The 24877-nt window shown below is 38.5% G+C and overlaps 1 protein-coding gene across 7 annotated transcripts in view; it reads left to right on the top strand.

Moving 5' to 3' along the window:
• CNKSR2 (connector enhancer of kinase suppressor of Ras 2) overlaps positions 1–24877 on the top strand; it is a 232555-nt gene that overhangs the window by 91644 nt on the left and 116034 nt on the right. For 5 of the 7 annotated variants that reach the window (XM_054820983.1, XM_054820942.1, XM_054820920.1 and 2 more), the window contains exons 6-8: positions 4484–4603; positions 11211–11270; positions 15939–16007. In XM_054820983.1, the coding sequence (XP_054676958.1) occupies positions 4484–4603; positions 11211–11270; positions 15939–16007 (249 nt within the window). The remainder of the gene's footprint in view (positions 1–4483; positions 4604–11210; positions 11271–15938; positions 16008–24877) is intronic. The other 2 variants (XM_054820964.1, XM_054820953.1) reach the window with 1 other exon arrangement.

Here is a 24877-nt window from a genome sequence, read left to right as displayed (position 1 = left end):
TGTTCCAGGCCTCTTCCTGGACGTGCCTCACTCCTTTCGTCATCATCTGTCAAGACAGCCGAGGACTTTTTTTTTGAATGAGGAGCCACGTCTGTGAATTTGAAATGGCATACCTTGTGTTAGGTGATAGGAACACTCCTTTTCTGTGTGTTTTGGCATCTCACTGCAATGCAACGATTGGGAATAGGAGGAAAAAAAAATCATACATTAATTCATTGTAAATAGAAGTTTCTCTGAAGCTGCTCAGGACCCCATATATTTAGTAATTTTAGAAAAGATTAATAAGAAGACTAAATGAGTGAATACATGTCTAAAGATCTATGAAATATTCAGTTTTCATCATCAGAGAACGATTTATAATTTAGGTGTCTTCACTTTGCTTGTGGAGACCTGAGGTTTCTGTAAGTTTCTAATAGAAAAGTTTTCTACAAGAGAGATGAAAATACAAATAACATGCCAGCATTGTATTAAAAAAGCTCTAACAAACAGGAAATCTAAGCTTTCATTTTCATTATGGAATTTCATATTTTTTACCTTTTTAAAATGTCAGCTCAAAGGAGTTTTCATGTATCCAAAAAGCCATAAAAACCCAATTTTTCAATAAAGTTCACTTTATCACTTTTTCATTTCTTCCTAACTCAAGTAAAGCACAAAGCATTTTTAACCCCATTTTAAATATTTCTTGACTTCCTTTTTCCAGTTATGATTCTGCATCATTATATGAAATACATGAAATGTATTCATATCTGTATTTTCATTTTAATGAACTGATTCTGCATCAGGAAATACAGATAAAGCAGAAGGGGTAGTTGTGTGTGTGTGTCTATGTTTGAAAGTAATATTATCTCTGGAAGAAGGCTGTGTTAGTAATATAAATTTAGTTTTCCATTTGATTCTGATTTGTTTATTCATTCTGAAACATTATTGTTCAATGAAATAAGCCATCTATATGCTAACCTAAACTTCCAACTGTTTGTAAATAATTTAAAGAGAAGAAAATCCCAATGTAATAGTCTGTAACAGGATTAAGATTTGATTGTCACTGGATTTTTTTGTTGCTTTTATCACTTAAATTTTTTTGCTTTCCTTTTTACATAAGGTATTTGTAGTTTGGCATTTGGAATTATAATGATGTTTTGGCAAGGAGGTTGTATCCAGTTTTATATTCTTTTTTCATAGCATTTTTGTAGATATTTTTTATTTTAAGAAGTATGCATTGCTGTGGTGGGCTGACCCAGGCTGGAGGCCAGGTGCCCCCAAAGCCGCTCTGTCACTGCCCTCCTCAGCTGGGCAGGGGAGAGAGAATATAACTAAAGGCTCCTGGTAAGGGCAGGAAGAGATCACTCACCAATCACCATCACTGCCAAAACAGACTCGACTTGGGGAAAATTAATTTAATTTACTACCAATCAAATCAGAGTAGGATAATGAGAAATAAAACCTAAATCTTAAAACACCTTCCCCCCACCCCTCCCTTGTTCCTGCATTTAACTTCACTCCCGATTTCTGTCCCTCCTCCCCGCAGCAGCGCAGGGGGACGGGGAATGGGGGTTACGGTCAGTTCATCACACGTTGTCTCTGCCGCTCCTTCCCCCTCAGGGGAGGACTCCTCACACTCTGCCCCTGCTCCAACGTGGAGCAGACAGTCCTCCACGAACTTTTGCAATGTGTGTCCTTCCCACAGGCTGCAGTTCTTCATGAACTGCCTCAGCATGGGTCCCTTCCTCAGGGTGCAGTCCTTCAGTCCCCCACGGGGTCACAAGTCCTGCCAGCAAACCTGCTCTGGCGTGGGCTCCTCTCTCCATGGGGCCACAGGTCCTGCCAGGAGCTTGCTCCAGCGTGGGCTTCCCACGGGCCACAGCCTCCTTCAGGTGCCTCCACCTGCTCCGGCATGGGGTCCTCCATGGGCTGCAGGTGGAATCTCTACACCCCCTCATCCTTCCTCCATGGGCTGCAGGGGGACAGCCTGCTTCACCATGGTCTTCACCACGGGCTGCAGGGGGATCTCTGCTCTGGCGCCTGGAGCACCTCCTCCCCCTCCTTCTTCACTGACCTTGGTGTCTGCAGAGTTGTTCCTCCCACATATTCTCACTTCTCTCTCTGGCTGCAATTGCTCCTGCTGTGGTGCAGGTTTTTTTCCCCCTTACCCTTAAGTTACCCTGGAGGCGCTACCACCATCGCTGATGGGCTCGGCTTTGGCCAGTGGTGGGTCCGTCTTGGAGCCGGGTGGCATTGGCTCTGTTGGACATGGGAGAGGCTTCTAGTAACTTCTCACAGAAGCCACCTGTGATGGGTTGACCCTAGCTGGAGGCCAGGTGCCCACCAGAGCTGCTCTATCACTCCCCCTCCTTAACTAGACAGGGGAGAAAAAGTATAATAAAAGGCTTGTGGGTCAAGATAAGGACAGGGAGAGATCACTCACTAATTATCATCATGAGCAAAACAGACTGAACTTAGAGAGAAAATTCATCTAATTTATTACTAAGCAAAACAGAGTGGAGGAATGAGAAATAAAATCAAATCTTAAAACACCTCCCCCCACCCCTCCCATCTTCCCGGGCTCAACTTCACTCCCGGCTTCAACCTCCTCCCCCCTCAGTGGCACAGGGGGACGGGGAATGGGGGTTACGGTCAGTTCATCACACGGTGTTTCTGCCGCTTCTTCATCCTCAGGGGGAGGACTCCTCTCATCGTTCCCCTGCTCCAGCATGGAGTCCCTCTCACAGGAGACAGTCCTTCACGAGTCCTTCCCATGGGCTACAGTTCTTCATGAGCTGCTCCAACGTGGGTCTCTCCCACGGGGTGCAGACCTTCAGGAGCAAACTGCTCCAGTGTGGGTCCCCCATGGGGTCACAAGACCTGCCAGCAAACTTGCTCTGGTGTGGGCTCCCCTCTTCACGGGTCCACAGGTCCAGCCAGGAGCTTGCTCCAGTGCGGGCTTCCCACAGGGCCACAGCCTCCTTCAGGTGCCACCACCTGCTCTGGTGTGGGGTCCTCCATGGGCTGCAGGTGGAATCTCTACACCCCCTCATCCTTCCTCCATGGGCTGCAGGGGGACAGCCTGCTTCACCATGGTCTTCACCATGGGCTGCAGGGGAATCTCTGCTCTGGCGCCTGGAGCACCTCCTGCCCCTCCATCTTCACTGACCTTGGTGTCTGCAGAGTTTCTTACATCTTCTCACTCCTCTCTCCTGCTGCAAAAGCTCTCTCTAACTGTTTTTTTTTTTCCCTTCTTAAATATGTTATCACAGAAGCACTGATTGGCTTGGCCTTGGCCAGCGGCGGGCCCGTCTTGGAGCCGGCTGGCATTGGCTCTATCAGACACAGGGGCAGCTTCTAGCAACTTCTCACAGAAGCCACTCTTGTAGCTCCCCCCACTACCAAAACCTTGCCACGCAAACCCAATACATTTGCAATCTTGGAAGAGTGGTTGGTGCAGCAGTTGTGTGCAGTTGTGTTTCAGTCATTTGAGGAGACTGATTAGCTTTAATCTTTTGAATTTGAAAGCATTTAAGCTGGTTCTTAATTGATTTTGGAGGTAGCCACAGTTGTGGGACCAGAAGAATATCCTAATCCCTGAATTCGCTGACAAAACATGCATTTGGAAACCCGAACCAAGAAATCAGTTGATGCTGAAAGGGGACTCATGGAAAACACTAAAACTCTCAAAAATCACTTGCTTACCGAAATATGAGAGAATGATAGGAAAAAATCACAACTTCCCTGCCTCTGAGATGAAGGAGTTCAGGGAACGAGAGATGAGGAGGTACACTCGTTTGACAGTCCCAGCCTTTTTAGAAACTTTTTTATTTCTATCTTGCTGCAAAGAGGCTGCCAAGGATAACAGGTTTAAGAATGATCCCATCGTGAAATGGTTATTTATTGTAATCTTCATGCCTGCAATAGTAAATCATACTTGGCAGCAGTAGAACATAAGAAACTCAGTCCAAAGTCAATTAGCACGTTTTATTAGTATAGAATAAACTTCAGAGTTAATGGGAGTTACCTGTCATCATTAAGAGCCTGATTTTCATCTGTGCTGAACATCTGCACGTTCAACTGAAATTAGTGGAGTTTGGGAGCAGCTAATGTCTTGCAAAAGATGTGGGCAGAGAGGGGGGTTGGAGCTCACCCTGCGCTGCCTGCGTGCCTGAGCACAGCACGGAGGCAGGGCTCCTAACCCTGAGAGTGCATGGGAGCAGCTCGTGCAGTTCCTTCTTCTCTCTACTCAGATCCAAAAGCGTTTGCCTCTTGTTCTTCCCTAGTCTGACACTGTGTCAGTTCGGGGTCATCGCAAAAAGCAGATTTTGTACTGCGCTGCTGACTGGGGCCTTTCCCCCTCCTCCTTCATTCCCTCTGCCTTGTCTATTCAACAATGTGGATTAATATGTACTTTAAAAATGCAGTACTTTAAATTGTAGGTTGATATGCAAACAGATAGCAATGGTATGCTTATGGTGACCTTTTCTTTTTTTCTTCCTAGTGTAAAACTCTCTCTGGCGTCTGTGATCACATTATCTCGCTCTCTTCTGATCCACTGGTTTCCCAGTCTGCTCACCTCGAAGTGATCCAGCTTACAAACATCAAGCCAAGTGAAGGGCTGGTAAGAAGTACGCAGTTAATCAAACCCATCATCCAGGATGAGAAAGTGATTTTTTTTTTAAAATAAGTTGCATATTTGGAAAGTAATAGGACATTTTAGCCTTTTTTATTTTAAAGTCTGAAAATAGTTTGATTTCTCATGCTAGTTCGTTTTTTCATGCAGCTGGGCCAACAGGGAAGTATTTTGTAAGGCTGACCTATGTATGCAAAGAGTTTAGAGAGCAGGAAGAAATGAGCGAGAAGTTCTTGCCATTTATACCGGCTTTTGAAAAATGGTTCAAATTGTTCTAGGATCTTGAAGTCTGAAGGGATTTAAATTACTAAGATCAACTCAACCAAGAAGTTTGCGTGGGCTTATGCACAAAACCTGTCAAATTCTGGAACATGCTTCATAGTATCTCTGTGATAGAAAGCTATTTTATAAGTTATTCAAAGGCTCTACAGCACTGCTGAGAAGTAGCTTATTGAATTTTATTGCCAGAACTCTGCATGGTTAATCAGATGCTTGTAAAAGCTCAGTGCAGCCATCCCATGTTTGCTGTTGACCATTGATCTTTTGTTTACTCAAGTATCCAACACCCACTGTGTGGAAAAAAACAGCACTGGTAACAATTACAGCTTCACAAGTTTATATCGCTAATAATATCTCTTCCCACAATCTTTAGAGGTAGTAGAAGGTGATCAGAATACAGTTAACCATATTTTGCCTAATGAAATAGCTTTTGCAACTTCTGACCAAGTTTATTCTCACTCCATTTTCTTGAATGAGAAGGACTACTGCTGTGCTCTTCACAGCAAGTTTTTGAAGTTGTTTGGATCGTCTAGTTTTGGAGAGTATTTTGGTTTGTGGGTTGGTTCTTGTTGGGTGTTGGGATTTGGTTTGGTGTTTTGACAAATTTGATATGCCAAGGTATTTAGAGCAATTACACACTACATTCATTCTTTCAGCAAATGACAACCAAAATATGAGAAAAATCCCAAACATTTGGATGAGTAAATATTGCCCCATTCTTTGTGTTAGTCTGCTATTTGTTTTCCCTTCCTCTACTAGTTTTCTTTTTTATCTCTGAATCCATTTCAAACTAATCCTCTAGGATTTCAGCTTTTCATGGATTCTCTCCTCCCTCTCTTTCTCCTATAATTTTATCTCTTCACCAGCTCACTGCAGTCAACTTTTCAAAATCCTATCTTCTGCTGTAATGAAATGTTTTTCCCCTTTCTGTCAGACACCTTTTTTTGGAGTTCTGTCCATTTTTATCTGAGCTCTTCTTTGTTTTCCTTTCTGTCTTGTGACTGTTATTTTTCTCCTCATTTAAGTCTTTCTGTAGGGTGGTGTTAACCCCCAGTGACTGAAAAATGTTGCGCAGTATTTTTGTAAATAAGGCTGTTTCATGGGTCTGTTCCTGCTGGGTAGCTGATCAGATAGAGAATCTCTTCCCCCTCTGTGCCTCTGTTTTATACCCTCTGTCTGTCTTGTCTGTTTATGCTGGCAGCTCTCAAGGCAGGGTTTTTTCTTTTAATATATATTTGTGAACCAGCTGAACAAGGTCTTCATGCTGACTGAGGACTACCATGTCATTGTCATAAAAATTATTATATGTATTTTTTAAAAACGGAAAATACCAACTGTGCAGTATACAAGCCTTAGAAGGATACAGTGCTATTTTGATATGGTCTTTTTTTTTTTTCTCCACTTGCCTGTATGCCGCTATTCTGTTGCCTCTGTATTGTGCTGTCTCCTCTAGATTGTGAGCTCTCCAGAGCAGGAACTAAGGATGATATATTTGCGCCGGGAGGGTAAATATCATACCTTTCAGTTTGTTACAGTGCTAGGCTTACTAAAAGAGCATCTTTGTCAGGTTGCTCTTGGTGCTCTGTATGAAAGCTTTGCTTTTGGATTGTTGGGCTTTTTGTTTTTCTGTTTTTTAAACGAAGTCTTTCAATTAAGATACAGCAAATGCATGTTGGTACCACGCTCTTGAGTGCTAAGTGTGTCAGTTTAAAAATTGATGGTGAAGCTTGGAGCTGTGAATATCCTCTGCACATCAGGAGGGAGCACATGGATGAATGTGAAGCTTGATAACTTCTGGACCTTCTACCATGATTTGTGCAACAATGGAGATGGAAAAATGGATCATTATCAACTTTATTCTAGATTTTTGACCCACATGATAGTTCTGTGCTGACTCTACTGATCACTGAATAAAATCTTCTATAAAGATGGAAAGACTTCAAGCAGAAGGAAAAGGGCAAGGATGGCTACTAACTGTGAAGATTTTTTTTGTCACCTAGCATAAACAGAATATCTAACCTGTCTCAAATTTAATATCTGAGAAGCTAAAGTAGATGAGGGAGAGAAAAAGGAAAAGGGAAGAGAAGGAAATAAAAAGTTTGGAAACCAATCATATTTCCCTAAAGTCATATGATAATTACAAAATGTAATTGAGATAATAGTTGGAGTTTTTACAACTTAAAACACATTGGAGCACTATCAGGATGTTTTAATCAGCACAAATAGTTCCTTCACTGTGTTTGACCTTTTTTTGGAAACGTAAGTATCAGTCAGAGGTAAATGTAAATTGTCAGACTAATACCTTAATGCAGAAGGAGAAGGTAATTGTGTTACAGGGTTTACGATGTCTTATAGATATTAAAACTAGTTAACATCTATCAGAAAAACAGACTAAATAACCTGACAAGCAGAAAATGTTGTTAGGGTGTGATGTGGGGAAACTCTGGTGTACTGGGTAAAGCAATGTTATGGGTGTGTGGGTTTTGGTATTGCGGGGTTTTTTTTTCTTTCCTCTATCCCTGGTCTGTTGCCCGGGTGTGTGACTGTGTTCTCCAGTGAGTGTTGCTGAGATACAGCCTGCAATGGCTGTGAAGTAAGGGTGAAAAGGGAGTTGTCAGAGTAGAAAATTCTTCTTAAAAGGCTCTGAAATGGATTAATGTGGTCAGCTTTGCAATCACCAGCATGGTCCCATGAGTAATCACTCCTTTTTTTTTTCCTTCCTTTTTTTTCTTTTTTTTTCCTTTTTTTTTTTGGAGGACTTGCAAGTTGGTTTATGTGTGTCATTAAGCAGAACTGAATTTTGTGTGGTTTTACACTATTGATGTTCTAGAAAGAGACAAAACTGACTAGCTTAGGTAGAGTATCTTTTGCCAGAAAATAGACTTAAAGATATTACTGCTTGACTGAAAACAGTAAGCATATTTAGTAAAGAGGCACAATTCTGTATACCTTTTGTTAGACAAAAAGCGGGTAACCAGGTTATAGCTACCACTTTTCCTTGGAAGTTTTTCTTCGACAATCTTTTCCTTTTTTTTTTTTTAATATAGAACAGAATATCAGAGAACTGTGGCAAGATTTAAGCCTGAATTTCAATTTTTCCTGTTCATAGTATCATTTTAATCCTAGTTAGTTCAGATGCTATAGTATAATTTCAAGTAGCAGCTTTTCACCTAGCTTGCTAGATTCAGAAACGCAAAGGTGAATCCACCAGAACATGAGACTGTTCTGAGTTCCTCTTCGCCTGCCGAAGCAAACACAAAAATGAGCCTGCCATGTGAAAAAGCATTCATAAAATACGAGTCGTAGATACAGGAGAATGTGGCAGCTGGTTAAAGGTGCACTGCTGGCTGCCTAGCTAGAAAGTATTTTCCAGGAATCCAGTGTAGTACTGTTCCTAATATTTCTTCTGAGTTATTTGGCTTGAAATATCAGAGGAGCTGGGAAAAACTTATGAACAGAACTCTGAGAACTTTTGGGGTTAAAGAGGCACGTGCAACTTTGGGGGATTCCATTAAGATGATGTCACAGTGAAAGAGTAAAAATTCAGTTATGTGTATGATAAAATGGAAGTAGTATCTTCTTTTCTTTTTCATCCAGCATGGCATAAAATATGTTAAAAGTATTTCAGATTCTGTTTTCATTCTTCAAAAAAATAGAAAGAAAAGAAAGAAAAAAAAGAAAAAAGGTACAAGGTCTCTTTTCTAACTCTTAACTGAATAATATTTTGCACCAAGATAAAATGTACAGTTTGAAATTAGACTTCCACTCGGATCAGGAAGGACAATCTGTGATGTAATTAAGCATGAGTTACCTGATCTTTAATCTAGGCATACACTTGTTCTTGATTCTTAGGGTGGTTACTTTACGATTATTTTAATCATATTAACTGAATTATCTTTCCTTTAATTTGACCTGATTGATTCTTGTAAATTCATAGGGACCGTGGCATTATTTTTGGATATCTAAGATGTGTATCTGCCAATTTGTTTCAGTACAAATGAACAGCACACACACTCATCTCCCCTATATTCTTGATCCCTAAAAGTACTGTTCATATTGTGCAGCCACAAGGAGGCAGAGAGGGGAAAACTTGTAAATGCCTATAGTATTCTTATTTCCATTCCAGATCAAACAATAAGCCAGAACCATTCTCTTCTCTGTACCATTTCCCATATATTGTTCACTTAAGGTGTGGAGGAACGTGGGTGAAAGGGTAGCTCATCTTTCTGTTGCAAAATGTTACCTCTCGACATTTAAAAGCTGCTTTGTAAACAGAATTATGTTGGCATAGTACAACATGCAAAATTAATGTGACATAGTACTAGTGTAACATTTATTAATTTTGCATATTTGGAATAAAAAGAATCTTTTTTTTTCAGCTTCCCTCTTCCCTCTCTTTCCCAATGCATGCAAAATCTTAATCTTAGCCTTTAAAGAAAATTCTGCAAAAATTCTTTCTCCTCTTTTGCTTCTTCAGAGTCTTTTAAATTTCTAGAAAAGACTAGGTTAGATGTGAATTGCACTTCGCCATGATAGCATACTTGGATGACCTCACTATCCTTCAGAATAAGGCTTTGCACAAAACTAAACATTGTCTAACCGTTAAATGTGAGACTTTATCCTCTACTTTCATCCTGATGTTATAAGTTGAAAGCAGTAACTCCCTGTCAATAAAAACAAAGACGTGAGTTTCTTCAGAAATTGCTCTGTGTGGGGACCTGACTCAGTTCCTGTCACTGTGATTTCAGCTCTTGCCATGTCACAGGGTATACGGTAAGGTCACTTAGATCCAGATCCTGAGAGAGATTTAGGCCCTGGATTTTGTTGGTTTGAGGTATGCATGAGTACCAAATAACAGATACCAATGTATCTCAGCCTCTTGTGTGGCTTATTATCCTGTCTGTAAACTGTGTGTATATTAGTGTTTCCCTACCTCACAGGGGTGTTGTGAGGATAAATGCATAAGAAATTGCCATTCTATATTTGAGATAACTGAATTAAGCAGGAAGCTACGTTCATGGAGCCAATCAATGGAAAAATTTCTGAAGGTTCATAGAGGAGCTGGAAGTTGAAGAATGATACTAGAGGCTTCCTTTCTGTGTAGTAACAAGCAGATTCTTGCTTTGCTGTCTTCTAGCTGTGACAGCCCAACATGACAACTGGATTTAACGCCATTACTGCTACATATTGTACAGAGCAAAACAGGAGTTTAATTTTGAACCCCCTCTTCTAAGAAACTCGTGAAGTCCCTGGTTTTTTACAGGAGATATCATCCACTTTGATAAGTGGGGAAGGTACTTCCTTGTCCCCATGACCAAAATGTGTGTGAGTTCTGGTCCCAAATTAGTTTAGTCCAACCTGATAGGTCTTCTTCGCCTCTTTACCGTACTTAATGACCAGTGAGTGCACCCTGTTCCTCAGCTAGGAACAGACTTCTTTGTGGCACTCTGACGAAAAAGAGGAAAAGTAGGTTATGGAGATAATGTTTACTCAAGTGCTCAATTTTTACCTGCTTTGTGTGAACCGTTTGGGGGAAAGGAGATTCCTCAGAAGTTGTTGAATGCTCAGTGTATGCCAATTATCTCTCCTTTTTTCTTCTCTCACTGTCTTAGTGAGAGATGCTGTTAAAATGCTTGAATTACGACTTGATGAAAAGTCTGAGACACTGTCTCAGACTACCCATGCAGGAACTTCAGTCTGTTCATAAGCTATCCCTCCTTTTCCATATATTTCTGAAAGAAGTGGGATAGCTAACAAAGTCGATGTTTAAGTTTTCACCACTGAGTTTTATAGCTGACCTGTTCACTGAGGTGAGTGAGGCTATCAGAAAGTCTTAGAGCCGTTTTGCAAGCACACTTCAGAGCATTGGTTATCAGTTTGAGAGGTATGTTTGCAGCATTGCCTACCAGCGACTCCAGATCTTTTAGTCTTCTGCAGCTTCCAAAGCAAAATGGAAGTATTGATCATCCTAAGGCAATTTGTAATTCTGGGTGGGGTTTTTTGTAATCAGGTGTTGTATTATTTGTAGTTGAAGGAGTATATTAAAAAAACTGGGGAGTATTTATGGAGATGACTGTGGTAAAAGTTTTAGTTTGCTATTGCTAACATTGGGGCTGCTGTTCTCGAAGTGTATCAGAAAGCACTTTGCTATCCAGAGATGAATTCCTCATGGCATATGTTAAAAGTCCACAAATCTTCAAAAAAAAGAAAAGAAAAAAAAAAAAGGCTTTTCTTTTAGAGATTGCAAGTTATGTTTGGATGGTGAATGGTTTATGAAACACTTTAAAAATTCTTTCCCATGATGTCTTTTTCTTAGGGTATGTACATTAAATCAACATATGATGGTCTCCATGTAATTACTGGAACAACAGAAAATGTAAGTATTGTTAATACTGTATGTTCAGGCCTGGAAGCCTTTTTGACCTTACCTGTGGTTTATGCTTTCCCTTTGCTATAGACTACATTTTGCTTGCGAAAGTGTGCTAGTTGGCTGTTGAGGACCAATAGCATGTTGGACGGCAGAAACGCTTGTGCTTGTTTACTTCAGAATTGAAAGAGTTGTTTCCAGTTGAGGAACAGGGGAATCAGTTTTGATTTGTTCTTGCAAGACACCTAAAATGCTGCAGTTGATCAATATAGGAAGTAGCTGTCTTGGAGTTACCTTGCTCTGTGAATAAAAGATAAATGCCCTTATTATGTATAAGCTGATATGCTGGAGTTTGCTGCAGTATTAGACAAACAGCTTTTATATTTTCCATCTATCAAGCTTTATTTCTGTAATAAATAAATGCATGGATATGAGAACATCCCTTCACATTGACAAATAACCATATATTTCTGCATGAACTTCTGAGTAATGCTTATAGAAAGGAACACTTATTACTGGTGTACTAATTCTCACTGAAGGTATTAAACAGCAAACAAAACATAATAGGCTACTTTACAACTGCCTTTGAAATGCAACCTCCTTTCCTTGTACACCATATTTAGAGAACTGGCTGTCTGTTAGGAAGTGAGCAAAATTATCATTTTTGGCAGAAAAGCTTCTATCCATAATCTTCAATGAACATGGAACAAGCCACTAAACAACACTGGACTGTTCCATAATGGCTCAGACAACTCCTTTCAAAGATTTTGATGGTGTTTTCGTAAAATGAAGCTGTCAGAAATGTTTGTTTTATCTTGCTACTGTGTCGTGCTATGGAAAGTGCAAACTACCTACATGGTATTTACAGCTGCTGCCTCTGATCTGCAGTGAAGTTCTGTTAACATCTCAGTAAAATAGGAATCTTATTTTCATCCCTTCATAGGAACTGCAATCTGATAGCCTTTCTTTCTTTTTTCTTCTGCTGCGGGCAGGATATCCATGGGTTATACCCAATAGATAATATCTGTTGTAGAACTTCTGTGAATGCCACCTGTCTCAGAATAAGGAAAACGTAAGGAATTTCAATCTTGAAATCAAAATTCTAGGGAGTCAGACCTACAGATATCATCAGCGAAGTTAGCAAAACTAAACAAAAACAACAGAGCCATAGTTGAGCTTAATCTAGAAAACATGAAAGAAAAGAGGATGGTTTTTACAGTTGAATTTCTCTCAGATTAAAAAAGGAACCATTTCTCTCCATGACTTACTAATATTGGATTTAATTTCCCAAGGGCAAAGATAAAAATAAAATCTTAATGCATTCCCTCAAAACTCCTATCTTTTGTGATTCATGAATATAATTTAAAGCCATGTCAGGAAGCTTCAGTCGTGATGACTTTTCTGCTTTCATTACTGACTCTTTCACTCACTCTAACACCCTGGAGGTGCTCACAGCAGACCAAGAAACTGCAGTCTGCTATCTAGGGAAAAACCTGTTGTATGTTAAAGTGTTTGTGAAAATGACTAATGCCTTAGAGAAAGTAAGGTGTCTCCTACTTTTAAACACACAGTTGCTAGCTGCTTCCTTTAACAAAACAAAACAAAACAAAAAAAAGAAGAAACATCTAAGCAGCATGGCCAGAGCAAGCTCATGACGGTGCAGATGTGATCTGACCTATTGATGTTGACATATTTACTATTTGTGATAGAATTTAACTTCTAGGAAACAGTAAGAATCCAAATTCTCTTCCCTTTGGACAAAATTTTGTGGCCTTTTTCTTTCCAATTCTGCTTCTCGAAGTGAGACACTGGCACAACTTTTTGTTTGACACTTTCCTGACAGATCATGGAGAAGCACTTGGCTTTTTAAGAAACACAGTAGCATGGCAGTGCTAGATGCGTTAATGTAATGTAGTAGTTTTTGTAACCACAGTTCTGCTTTTTCTGTTTGCCATTTGAGGTGTTTGATGTCCAGCTACAAAGCCCATTAGAGTTTGGATCTTGCTGTTCAGCATTAGGAGTCATCTCTCCCAACACACCAGCCCTGCAGTTCAAAGCAGCTGAGCTCTGAAACTTGAACTGTGAGAGAGCAGGGTTCCTCACAGGCCACTGCCCCATAAGAGCTTCTCCCTGGCGGTCCTGTAGCATTAGAGCAAGCTGAGCTTTCTGGTTCACGTCGTCTTTCTTTTGTTTGGAAGTAACAAATCTAAAGGGTGTATTGGTCCAGCAAGAGATTACAGCTTTCTTGTTGAGTAGCCCTTTTGGACCATGTTGGAGAGATTCTTTTAATTCACAAAACAAATGTATTCTTCAAATAAGCCCATCTTGTAATTTGTTTTTCCAATAGAAAAGAGTGTTTTCTAAAGTAATAGCATGCAGTGCATCTCCAGCAGGAGTGTAACTTTGAAGGGGGTGCTCCCATTGTACCCACTCACTGGTTGAGTTTGTGGGTTACCTTTAGGACTCAGGGAAGAGAGGCCTTTCTGAAGAAATAGCACCAAAATCTCCATTCTGGGCATGCAACAGCTGTGCTCCAGGGGTCTAAACTGGTCTTTCAGACAGTGTGGGTATACTGGGGGAATGGGACAAAGAAAACATTTAGCCTACAGGACAAAACTAAATCTATTCTGAAGAACAAATCCTTAACAGATTCTGAATACCTTTTATGGTATCAGTGTGTAAGCCTAAGCGATAGCTACTTCCTTCTGTTGTTCAACTCCCTGTTGAACCAAATTACCAGCTAATGAAGATATAGCTGTGATGTGACACACTTTGTTCCTCCTAGTAGGACTTCTTGAATGGATGTTTTGCTTAATGATTGGCATATACATCTAAAAAAAGAAAGAGCTTACCAATTCTCCTATGTTTTCCTTAAATAGTGATGATAAAAGATAGTTTCTTTACCTCAAGGTCAGTATTGTTTACTTGGGAGGAAAAAGTGGTAAGGAACAAGAGTTGCAACCTCTTCATAAGACCACAGCCTTGAGACTCCTGTATAAAGGATTTTTACCTCACCTTGCAATATGTTCGAGGCATAATTGCAATGAATTTTTTTAAAGCAGATTTTTCCAATTTGAAGATTCTCAGACCATATTTACTGGCTTGGCAAACTGCTATGCAAAATACCTGTTTTGTCAAGATTTAAGCTGCAAGTGCTGAAGTTGGTACAGGAGAAAGTTTGTATCATAATACAGTCCTGTAGAGTTCAACGGTAATGACACAAGATTCACTTGCATTGACATTTTTAAAGTCTTAGGTGTAACTATATCTGAGCTAAAATAGCAGTATTACATATGAGGATTATAAAGACTGTTGTATGTATGAATGAGTAAGTGTGAGTTGTAGCAGCAGAAGACAGATCATTAGAGCATAATTACCAGTGTTAAAATTTTTCCTCAAGTCACTCTGCCAACACCTTTAATGCTGAAATAGTTCCAAAAAGTCAAGGCTGCTGTTCTTTATGTAAGTAAAATTACACTTTTACCAGCCCAGCTTGATTTAGGATGTTCTGAGCAATGTCTCCTAGGACTGAGTCATGAGTGGCCCTTCTTTCAGCCTCATGTTTCTCTTGGATAACTTCCATTTAAACACCATCCTTAACTTAGGCCATGAGTTACATGGAATTGTACTAGAAAGTCACAGCGTAGCTAAGGAGCATATATTTTGAATGGGAATGTGGTACATAGATTATTACAAACAGTCCATATTTCAGGCCTGGAGCATATTCTGTAGATAACCTGTTATCTCACCTGAAAATGAATTTAATTTCATTCCTTTCTGTAAATTTCTGCCTTTAAGTTGATCAAGTGCCTTCATAGGCTGGCAGCTACAGTATTGAGAGGAAAATCAAAACGTTGTCACTCTATGAAAAGCTGAAGGAACTTGTTTTATTCTAAGCACAGGAGTATTTCCCTCAGAAAACAGTTGGTTACTGCAAATATAGAAGGCAGAAGAAAGGAAAGTTTTGGGGGGATGTCACTTTATGGGGGAGGGTTGGGGATTTTTGTTGCGTTTTGTTTGGATTTTTTTTTGTTGGGGTGTTTTTTTGAGGCAAAAGCAAAGAAGAAAACTACTTTGCTTTTCGAAAGTGTGATCTTTGTAGGATTTTGATGCTGGTTCCATTTCTTTCACCCCAATAATGACCTAGAAACTTAGTTACTATGTAACTTACATGATCTTCCTAGCTGGTACCTAACCTAATCCTCTCCCCTGATGTACTCTTTGAAGAGCAGTAATATACTGAAGTTCTCTGCAACATATTGAAACATTGTAGAATAAAAAGGCAATGTTGTGAAATTTGTTCATGAGGAATTGTCAGTTAGTCTTGATAGGTTCAAAATTCAGCCAAAGATTGGGTTTTCAGACTTAAGAGATGTCAGGCAGATTAAAGCACTCTTTTGGCAGAATGAAATTAAAAGGAAATCCTTAAGACCCGGTTACCCTTGAATAAAAAAATTCATACCTTTTTTAATACTCAATTGTATTGGGTGCAATAGTACAGAGCATTTTTCTCCAACAACAATGAATTGATTTATTAAATATTTCCTTAATTAATTCACAGTAGAATGTAATTATCAATCTAACCTGATTTACCTAGCTTAGCAATCATACTGCTGAAAGAGAGATGATGACCAGTAAGAGCTGTATTCTTTATCATCTCTTTTATTTTAAATTCAGTCACCTGCAGATCGGTGCAAGAAAATCCATGCTGGGGATGAAGTGATTCAAGTTAACCACCAAACTGTGGTATGTATAATTATGTTCTGTGTCAATTGGAGATAGAGGTGTCATGGCACATCAGCATGTGTAGAGAAGAAATGTGTAGAAAAATGTGTTTTTATAAATCATTATTTTTTCTAACATCTAAATTTTCCTTTTCTCTTCTGAAATCACATAGTTCTTAAGTTTGTAAGTTAAGCTCTGATCCTCTGAGTACCACTGGAGACATCAGGCTAAATAGCTGTGGCTTGGGAGATATGTTAGGATGTTTTCTGCTTACCCATGCTCTATTAATAAACAGTTGGTGTCGTGTAATAGAAGGTTTGGGGCAAAGGGATGCAGGGAGTTGGAACTGTTGTGCTCTTGAGGGTTTAAGATTAAGATTACTTCCTGGAAGCTGGAAACTTACTACTTTCCAAATAGGCTGGAATGTGTAGAACATGGTTTTCGAGAACAAAAGCACATAAAATTTCCATAGTGTGCCTAGGGTGTTTAGCTTGATTTAAATACAATTTTTTAAATTTGGAAAGTTAAGATGAAACAAATATTTCAGATATAATAGGCAAGAAAACTAATGGAAATTGCTCTTTGTTTGAACAGATGCATGTTAGTTATTTAGGATTTGTGAACTGTTAAAATAAAATTACCTTTTCTAAGGTAAGGCTTGGTAATAGAAAAGAGCAGACTGTCGGTGTAGAAAGCAACTATTCTTTTCCCGAAGTATAAGGTTTCTTGAGAGTAGTGAAAGTCAATATATGTTATTAATTACATGTGTCCTTGCAAGCAATTTAACTGACAGAAAAATGTCCTAGATCGCTATTATTAACACAGCAGTCATCTGTTAAAAGTCTGTTTCGTCATTCCCCATGGGGTTTCACTTCTAGCTTTAGGCCATTGTACGTCATGTCAGCTCCTCTGCACAAATTAGTGTAATATTTCAGTATACCCTCCAGCTAAGTTTGATATCAAATGCACTGTACATGTGTGGAACTTAACTGATGAGATGCTATCTTTTGAGCTAGGCAATGTAATTTGATAAATCTACACTGATCAGGGTGAATTTTAATACTTTTTTTTTGGCCATGTAGATTCTTCATAAGTATTGTATCCCAAGATTACTTACATGGACAGGTTTTTTTCTGCACTAAGAAAGCTTATGACATCAGTTTAATATGAAAAACATTTTAAAACATTATTATTTTGGCTATCAAAATGTATGGACATCTGAAGGAGCACATCAACAAGTATTCAGTCCTTATGCTAGCTAGTTTTTCCAACAAATTCTGATGGTGCTATATAGCAAAGTTGCCTTATCAACTTGAAAATTTCCAGTCAACTAGGTATTTATTCTAGTTTTCTTGGCACATCTACACTGCATTTATTTGATGGAAAGATTGGATTCTTACTCCTAACACTAATAATAAAAACATTTTGACAACCCTTAAGATGGGCTTTGTTACCTAGTTGGATGGAATTTTTAATGTAGGATTTGGGTGCTTTGGCTTTTGCATCAGTGAAGCTAGGTATTTTGAGATGTACAGAAAAAAGAATTGATTGTAGTTCTAGGAGGAAGGATCATAGGGAGCTAAGACAAACCTAATTAACTTTTCCATAGTAACATTTAGTGTAGAAGATATTTAAATAATAGACTAAATCACACATGTATGATCTAAATCTAATAATAGACTAAATCACACATATATCACACGTGTGCTCTTGCTTTGTATCAACAATATCATTAAAATAATTGTCATCTTTGATATTGTACACAAGTAACTTCCTTGTATTTTAATGTTGCCTTTCCACAGTGAGAATCAGCTAGCATTCTCTTAGGAATGTGATTGCACCTCCCATCTTACCTTTGCAAAGGTGCACTTCATTCACTTTCCAGTTTATACAGCCCAAATATTCAATCTTTTCTATAGGTATTGCAGCATTTTTTAAATCTTTTTATTCCTTTTGGTGAGAGTGTAAGTCAGTTCTTTTGTACTCTGGCCCCTGTCATAAGGAATTTACTGTCCAGCTCTAGGAATCTGTTTTTCTGGGGAGAAGAGGTATTCTTACTTACAGAAGTTCTTACTTAGGAGATAAAGGATTCTGAAGATATTGCATTTTGTCTTTTCTTTTCATTGAATTTTTTCACACTTCATATACTGCTCAGCAGTTGAAAACATAGGATCTGGTTTTTAACTTGCTCCTTTTAACTTATTTCCAACAATGACTAAATTTTTAAAAGATCTGATTCTAGAACTGTAGGGAAGTATTGTTTGCATGTAATCGTTATTTGAGTGATGTCTTGTAATTGGAGAATCAAAATCTAAAAAAACCCCTCTAACTTTAAATTTAAATTTATTTTAGAGTTAAAACTTTTTTCCCCTGTATTTTCCTCAGATATTTCAGTGTATTCTGTTTGTCAAAGTGAAGCTAATACCTGGTTTTCAGTACTATATATTTCAAAGAATGAACATAAATATGGGGAAGAGAAATTCGACACAATTATTTTTAAAATCCAACTTGTTAGCTAACACTTTTTATGAGAATCACATTTTAATAATTATGAAAAGGCTGTTCTTTCAGAAAGCCCCCTGGCTTTCAAATAAGCAGCATGACAAAATAGGAGAATAATTAAGTGACTTACATTGATTTTTATTATACTGGGTGTCAAACACTTTTAAATTCTCCGTTGACATCCTCTGTTTGCTTGTAGTGATGCTTAGTCTTCATAGTATTTCATTTGGCAGTGATATCAAAGGATTTCAAGTGATTGCCCTCATCTTTTGCTATGTTGATACAAAACATGCATAACAGGATGTATTCCTCTTGTTGCTGGCAAGATATCTGGAATGTAAATATCTTCTGAATTTTTCAAATAAAAAAATGATAAGATTAAACCTAAAGTCAGTGAAAAGTTAATGTTCAGAAAATTGTCCTTTAAATTGTGGTTTACTGAGGTTAGATAACTATGTGAATATTCTGTATCAGTTTTGCCTTACAGAATAGAATTGGGTTTTTTTAAATAGCTCTGTAATTAAGAGGCATGACTCCCCCATTAAAATTCAAAGAATTTAGGCACTGTCTTCCCTTAAACTTCCCTGTAAATTCCATCCTTAATCTCCTCTAAAAGCATGTCTGTCTAAAATATTTCCAATGTAAATAAACAAAAAAGTCATTCAGGCGATTCAGAATTTGCACTGTACTGCAGTACTCCTGTTTCTGCCCATATATAATTCAAGAGTGTATTTTGCCTCAAGATAGTCCTCCTTTTAACCAACTGAAAATGCAGGAAACAATATTATTACTTACATGAATTATTACTGTTCACAGTAGTCTTTCTGGTTGCATCAGTGATAAAGCTGTAGAGAAAATACTCCAAGCAGAAAACATGGAGGTATAGACTCAGGATGGTGTAGGATTCTTGAATAATAGGCTGTTCTTGTGTAATCTCCTGTGCATAGTTTCTTTATTTTGGAGGCATTTTTGGCACATTGCGTATATTTCTAATACAGGTATGATATGACTTACGGATTTAATACAAGTAAGATGACATGTGATAGACGTGGATTCTCTAAATTTGTGTTTGTTGGCTAAAACTCATCAGAACATATGTAAATATAGATGCCGGAAGAAATATGTTTAATTTGGCAAAATAGGTGAATATGGTCAGTTATCAATCTGTTTCACATAGAAGCTGGTATGTTTAATGTTTTTAACACCTATAAGTTACCATTGAAATTGGATTTTTTTTTGGAATCGTGTAGTATGTAGATAACACCTAGCTTTTGTATGGCATGTACCTTACTGTGGAAACTCCGGTGGGCTCTTGTGGGCCAAGCCAAGTCCACAGAAGTGAGTTGCTGGAACTTTTTTTGTATTTACAGTACAAAAACTTTGAGGAGATTTTGCTAAAATTCCTCTGAAACATGATGGATACCCTGCAAGGGTAAACACTTAAGAAGAGTATGATACCTTTCTAGATCCTTACCCTAACTTAATCTTTGCTTAGAAAAGTGAGGAACAATTTTTTTAAGATTCACTGTACAATTAGTGAGAAGAGTTCAACTTCCACAGAACCTCTCAGGGTTTGTGGGGAGCTAACAAATTCCAGCTGATAGGAAGTTCTTAACTTGGGGTGCACGTGAATCTCTGGAGTGTATGCATCCAAAACAGAGTTTGCAGTAGATGTCGTCTTATTTTGGGAAAAACAAAACAAAACTCCTACAAGTAGAAAAATGATGTTGCAAATATTTCTGTTTATTCAGTTTTTCTGCAGGATCTGTTTCAGATCCAAGCTAGGCTTTTTTGAACACAAGTATTTCATTTAAGGCCTTATTAATTTGGCTTTGAAGGAAAATGTATTTCTAAAGAGCCTCAGTGGGGAAGTGGGCTGGGAGAGTATAAGGGAGCAGACAGCAGTGTCATTCCAAGATGTTGACATTAGATGTTTGACACCGTATACAACTTCCACTAACAACATCTTTCATTTAAAATAATATTTTTATTTTCTTATGATGCTTGATTTGAACAACAAAACAGTGCAGCAAGATCTTAAAATTTCAAAAGAAATAGCCTTGTGCTCAGCTTCCTTCTGTTGCTGTCATGCCTGTGCTTTTATGGAAGAGGAGATAGAGTAATAGCTCCCAGATCATGATTTTAATCCTTTCCAAATCCTTGGGCTTCGTCTGTTTGTAATGGTTTGGTAAATATTAACACGAATATTTAATTTTAAAGGTAGGTGGGATTTACATCTAAAAGCTTTTTAGGTCTGTTCAGAAATGTTAATGGAAGTCTTTATGGAAGTAACCTAGTTCTCTGCAGGGCTCTGTCCTGAACTTTCTGTAGTTTGTCAGGATATGAGGACCATACTTCGATTTTGCAAATGTAGTCTGTCCTCCAAATTCCCTCTCAAAATTTCAGTTTAATTATTTATTTTTTCTTTACAGTCTCCAAAAGTATTGTGTCATACTGATAAAGGAGCTAAATTGTCATGATCTTCTCAAAAAGAAAAATCTTTCTGTGAATTTGCAATTCCCTTTAACATAGAATTTGTGTTGAGATTGTATGGTGTTATTTATGATCTCTTTTCTACATAGATGTGCAAATACACACAGAAATATATTATTTTATATCCCATATCTCAAGGAAGTGTGATATTGCAGAAATGAAATCTGTGAGGGAAGATGATCTTTTGTTTCCCCATGGTGAGTGCAAATATTTTTACATGAGTATAATGAAAAAGAGAAACAACTTGACAAATTTGACAAATGCAGATGAATTATGTTGTGCTTTCCAAGGAATATTCTCCCGGGAGAAAGAACTCTCAGGTACACTGAAGAGGAGGTAAGAGTCAGTCTTTTAAGGAGTTAGGAAAGTGCACGTGTGTGTATGTAGATAGATTTCATTTTAATTTTTCACAAATATTTTTCAAATGAAGTAAATATTTGTGAAAATAAAATTAATGGAGGTCATTGGCAGCAGCTCCATGGATAAAGTATCTCTGCTTTGAGAACTGCCCCGCGCTTGTTTTCGGATTGGTGGAGTTTGAAAGGATGAGGACTCTCTTGCCAGTTCTGCAGCACAAATGCTGGATGCTCTTGTCCAGTGAATCTGTTTTCCATTGATCCCCAGATCTTGTTTGGAATTGATGTGTGACACACACACCACTTTGATGAGCACAGGCTCATTTTTATGCAAATAGTGTGCTGTGTCAGTGTGGGCATCCACTTGCACTTCTAACTCTGGCACGACAAACCAGCTAACAAACAAGTCATTGTTGCATCCGTGTTAGATAGAGCAGCATAAGCTTGGCGAGCCCATGCTGCTTCATGTTTATGCCAAACTTTAAATAATTTCCCTTTGTTTATTCCACATGAAATTTACATGCTTAACTACACTCCTGTGTCACCAGCCAGTAGAATTAGTTCAGTTGCAGCAGAAAGCCATGCCATACTGCTTTTCAGCAGCTACCTGTCTCATAGATGATAACAGAGCTTAACTATGTCAGTGCTTCTACCTTACTTTAAAGTCCACCTGCTTGGCTTAGCTGAAAGCATTAAACCTGGTTGACTGTGCCCCAAAATGGAAAGGGAACACCAGCAGTGTCACTCATAAGTCACAAGTGGTTATGGAAAGTTCTCCATACTCCCTTGCTCTCTTGGGCTTTCTGAGTGGCAGGTTTGGTCCTGGGACCTGGTCACTGACATCCCACTTTCAGTGAGCTCTTTGATCTGTGCTCTGGAGCACCTGATCCCAGCTGTCTGCTGTAGAGTTATGTACGGTGCACTGCAGTACTTGAAGAATATATGCTGGGCATGCTAAGCCTCATCTGTGGAACTGGTACGCTATTGATGGAGCTGGGTAACAGTCAAGCACTGAGAGGTTTGAATTACTGTGCAAACAGTAATAGTAAACTGGTGCAACAGGAGATGCCCATCCTCTCGTATGACTGGGAGGTGGGTTCAGTAGCCATACACTGTATTTCTAGTATTATTCCCTGCCAGCTGATTGTGGACTTGGTCACCTGTTGCCATTTGCTGTGCCCCACAGCTCACTTAAAAACATAAATTTTTTTTCTGTCCTGGCTGTACCCAAGAATGGACAACTCTATTATCATTGAGCCCTGGTAGTTTGCTGATGTGATTAGATGAACATATATGAATAACCGTTCAGCTGACTATTGAGTTCTTCCATTATTTTTCTTCGGGGAAAAAATAAAGTTCTTTCGTAATTGATGACATAGACTATTCTGTATGGCACTGACTACAGTTTGGGAATACACACCTGGGCAGACTTTGAAGGCACCAATATCTCTTTTAGAAGCAGTGTAATTGTAGTAAGAATTCTGCTTCAGTACCAGTTGACTTTTTCTGTGGATGTTACCGGTGGGCCTTCAGAGTTTCACCGCTGGTGATAGCAAAGTTACTGAGTCCGTAGCCAAATCAAATATTTTTATGTAAGGTATACTTGTATGACCATAGTCCTGATGATGTGTCTGCTAAAACTGCTGCAGTATTCTGTGGAGTATTCTTGTGATCTAATTGTTAAATTCATCTTTCTGCACAGAACAGAGTTGGAGATGACGTATTTTAATTTATTTATTTATTTTGTACAGTTGGTTTATGTTTTGCTTTTTTTTCTCCATATGGTAGTGTTTCTATAGAAAAAAAATCCTCTAAGAGGTGCTGCAAATGATATTAATATTTCCAACAGAAATACTGGAAGACAATGTGCTGCCCAAAACTTTTTGCATATATTGCTGATAAAAATTATTTTCATACTGTCATACTAGTTGCTACTGACTACTAGTCTTGGTACAATTTGTATTTGCAGGCAATTTAAATTACAATGCTAACAGTATGTTCTCCATAGTCAGAATACTGTAAATTCTGCAGTTAAAATAATTCTTTCAAAATTTCTTAGTGTCTGATATGTGAAATATATGATTAGACCATATGTTTTATGCCCAGGTAACAGATAATTGAACTTTTTATTGTTAATTATGTTAATGCCTATAGAACAGAATGCAGATTATAGTACTTTTTTGTCTCATAAGAACAGATTAAAAGTCTTACTGCTAGTGCAAATTCAGGTATGTGCATTTGGAAAGAAAGCCAGGTATTATTCTGATGCTGATAATCTTCCTTTTAACTGAGATTGCTGAAAATTGAAGTACATTGTAGAGAAGGAGATGAAAGGTAAGGAGAGATGTCTTTAAAGTTGTGCAAATTAATTGTGCACAGCCTGGACCACGTATGAGTTAAGATTCAGTAGTTTTGAATACCTCTGTGCTTTGTGCACGTAGCAGCTGTGTAAATTGCACAGCCTGATCTTGTGTTGCATAATTCATTGTCTTATTCTGATGAAGTTAGAGCTGATTGTGAGGAAGTGTGAGACAGTGATAGTTGCAAAAGTAGATCAAAACAGTTAGAAAAGGAACTTAATGCTGTGCCATAAGGGAGGAAAAATTAAAGCAGGGAAATTCTATGCCTGATTTGAGTAGATGTACTCTGAATATGTAAATTTTTATTTAAAAAAACCTCAGTACTGGCTTAGAACACCTCAGTGGCTTGAATGCTGTGCATAGTCTATGGCTAAATAATTACTGCTTTATTATGACAATTTCTTTTAACTCCCTATCCCTGTTCTTCCTTTAGCTAAGTGATGCTACGTAAGTTTTCAGCTCAATTAAAGGCTTTTTGGTTTTGGTGGGGTTTTTTTCAGTTTGCTTGGCTATTAGTGACCTTTAAGGATTTTTCTACAATTTCTTTGTACATATGTTAATTTATTTTCTCTATGTAAGTTCAATCTCAAGAAACATCTGTTTCAAGGATAGCAGCACTATTTAGCTGCAGGGCAGCTGGGAATCTCAGGGACTCTATTTATACATTGAGAAGGGGAATGGTGTCAAAGACTGTTGGAATTACTGACTCACTGGAATATTTCTAAATTATTAAGTTGTGATAATGTAAATTTAAACTGAAACAAAATTACTTATATATGTGTGTATGCATGTATGTTTATATACATTTATTATTTTAATTCCAGGACAACCATTTTGGTAATTTAAATATGAGAATATGCAATGCACACGCACGCGCACGCCTCAGATTCCCATTGTGAGATGTAAGCACACAGCAGCACAAATGAGCTATTGTGAGGCAAACATGGCTGTGGTGGGTTAATATTGCAGGGTCACTCCCAAGGCGCACGTTCCTTATGCAGCATGAAATATGGAGAACTTGGCTGTTCCCTTCCCCCTAGGAAGGATGAGGCCACCCACATCCATACTGCAGCTTAATCTGTGAGAAACTGGGGTGTGATCCAGTCAGCCTAAATCCTGCCTGAGCCTTCAGCTTGGACCACCAACTCTCTGTGCCTGCTTAGGCATTTATCAGCACTTC

This window comes from Grus americana, chromosome 1, assembly GCF_028858705.1.
Source record: "Grus americana isolate bGruAme1 chromosome 1, bGruAme1.mat, whole genome shotgun sequence".
In the NCBI taxonomy this organism is placed as follows: Eukaryota; Metazoa; Chordata; class Aves; order Gruiformes; family Gruidae; genus Grus; species Grus americana.
The sequence above is the reverse complement of the archived record's forward strand: the minus strand, read 5'-3'. Positions and strand labels throughout refer to the sequence as shown.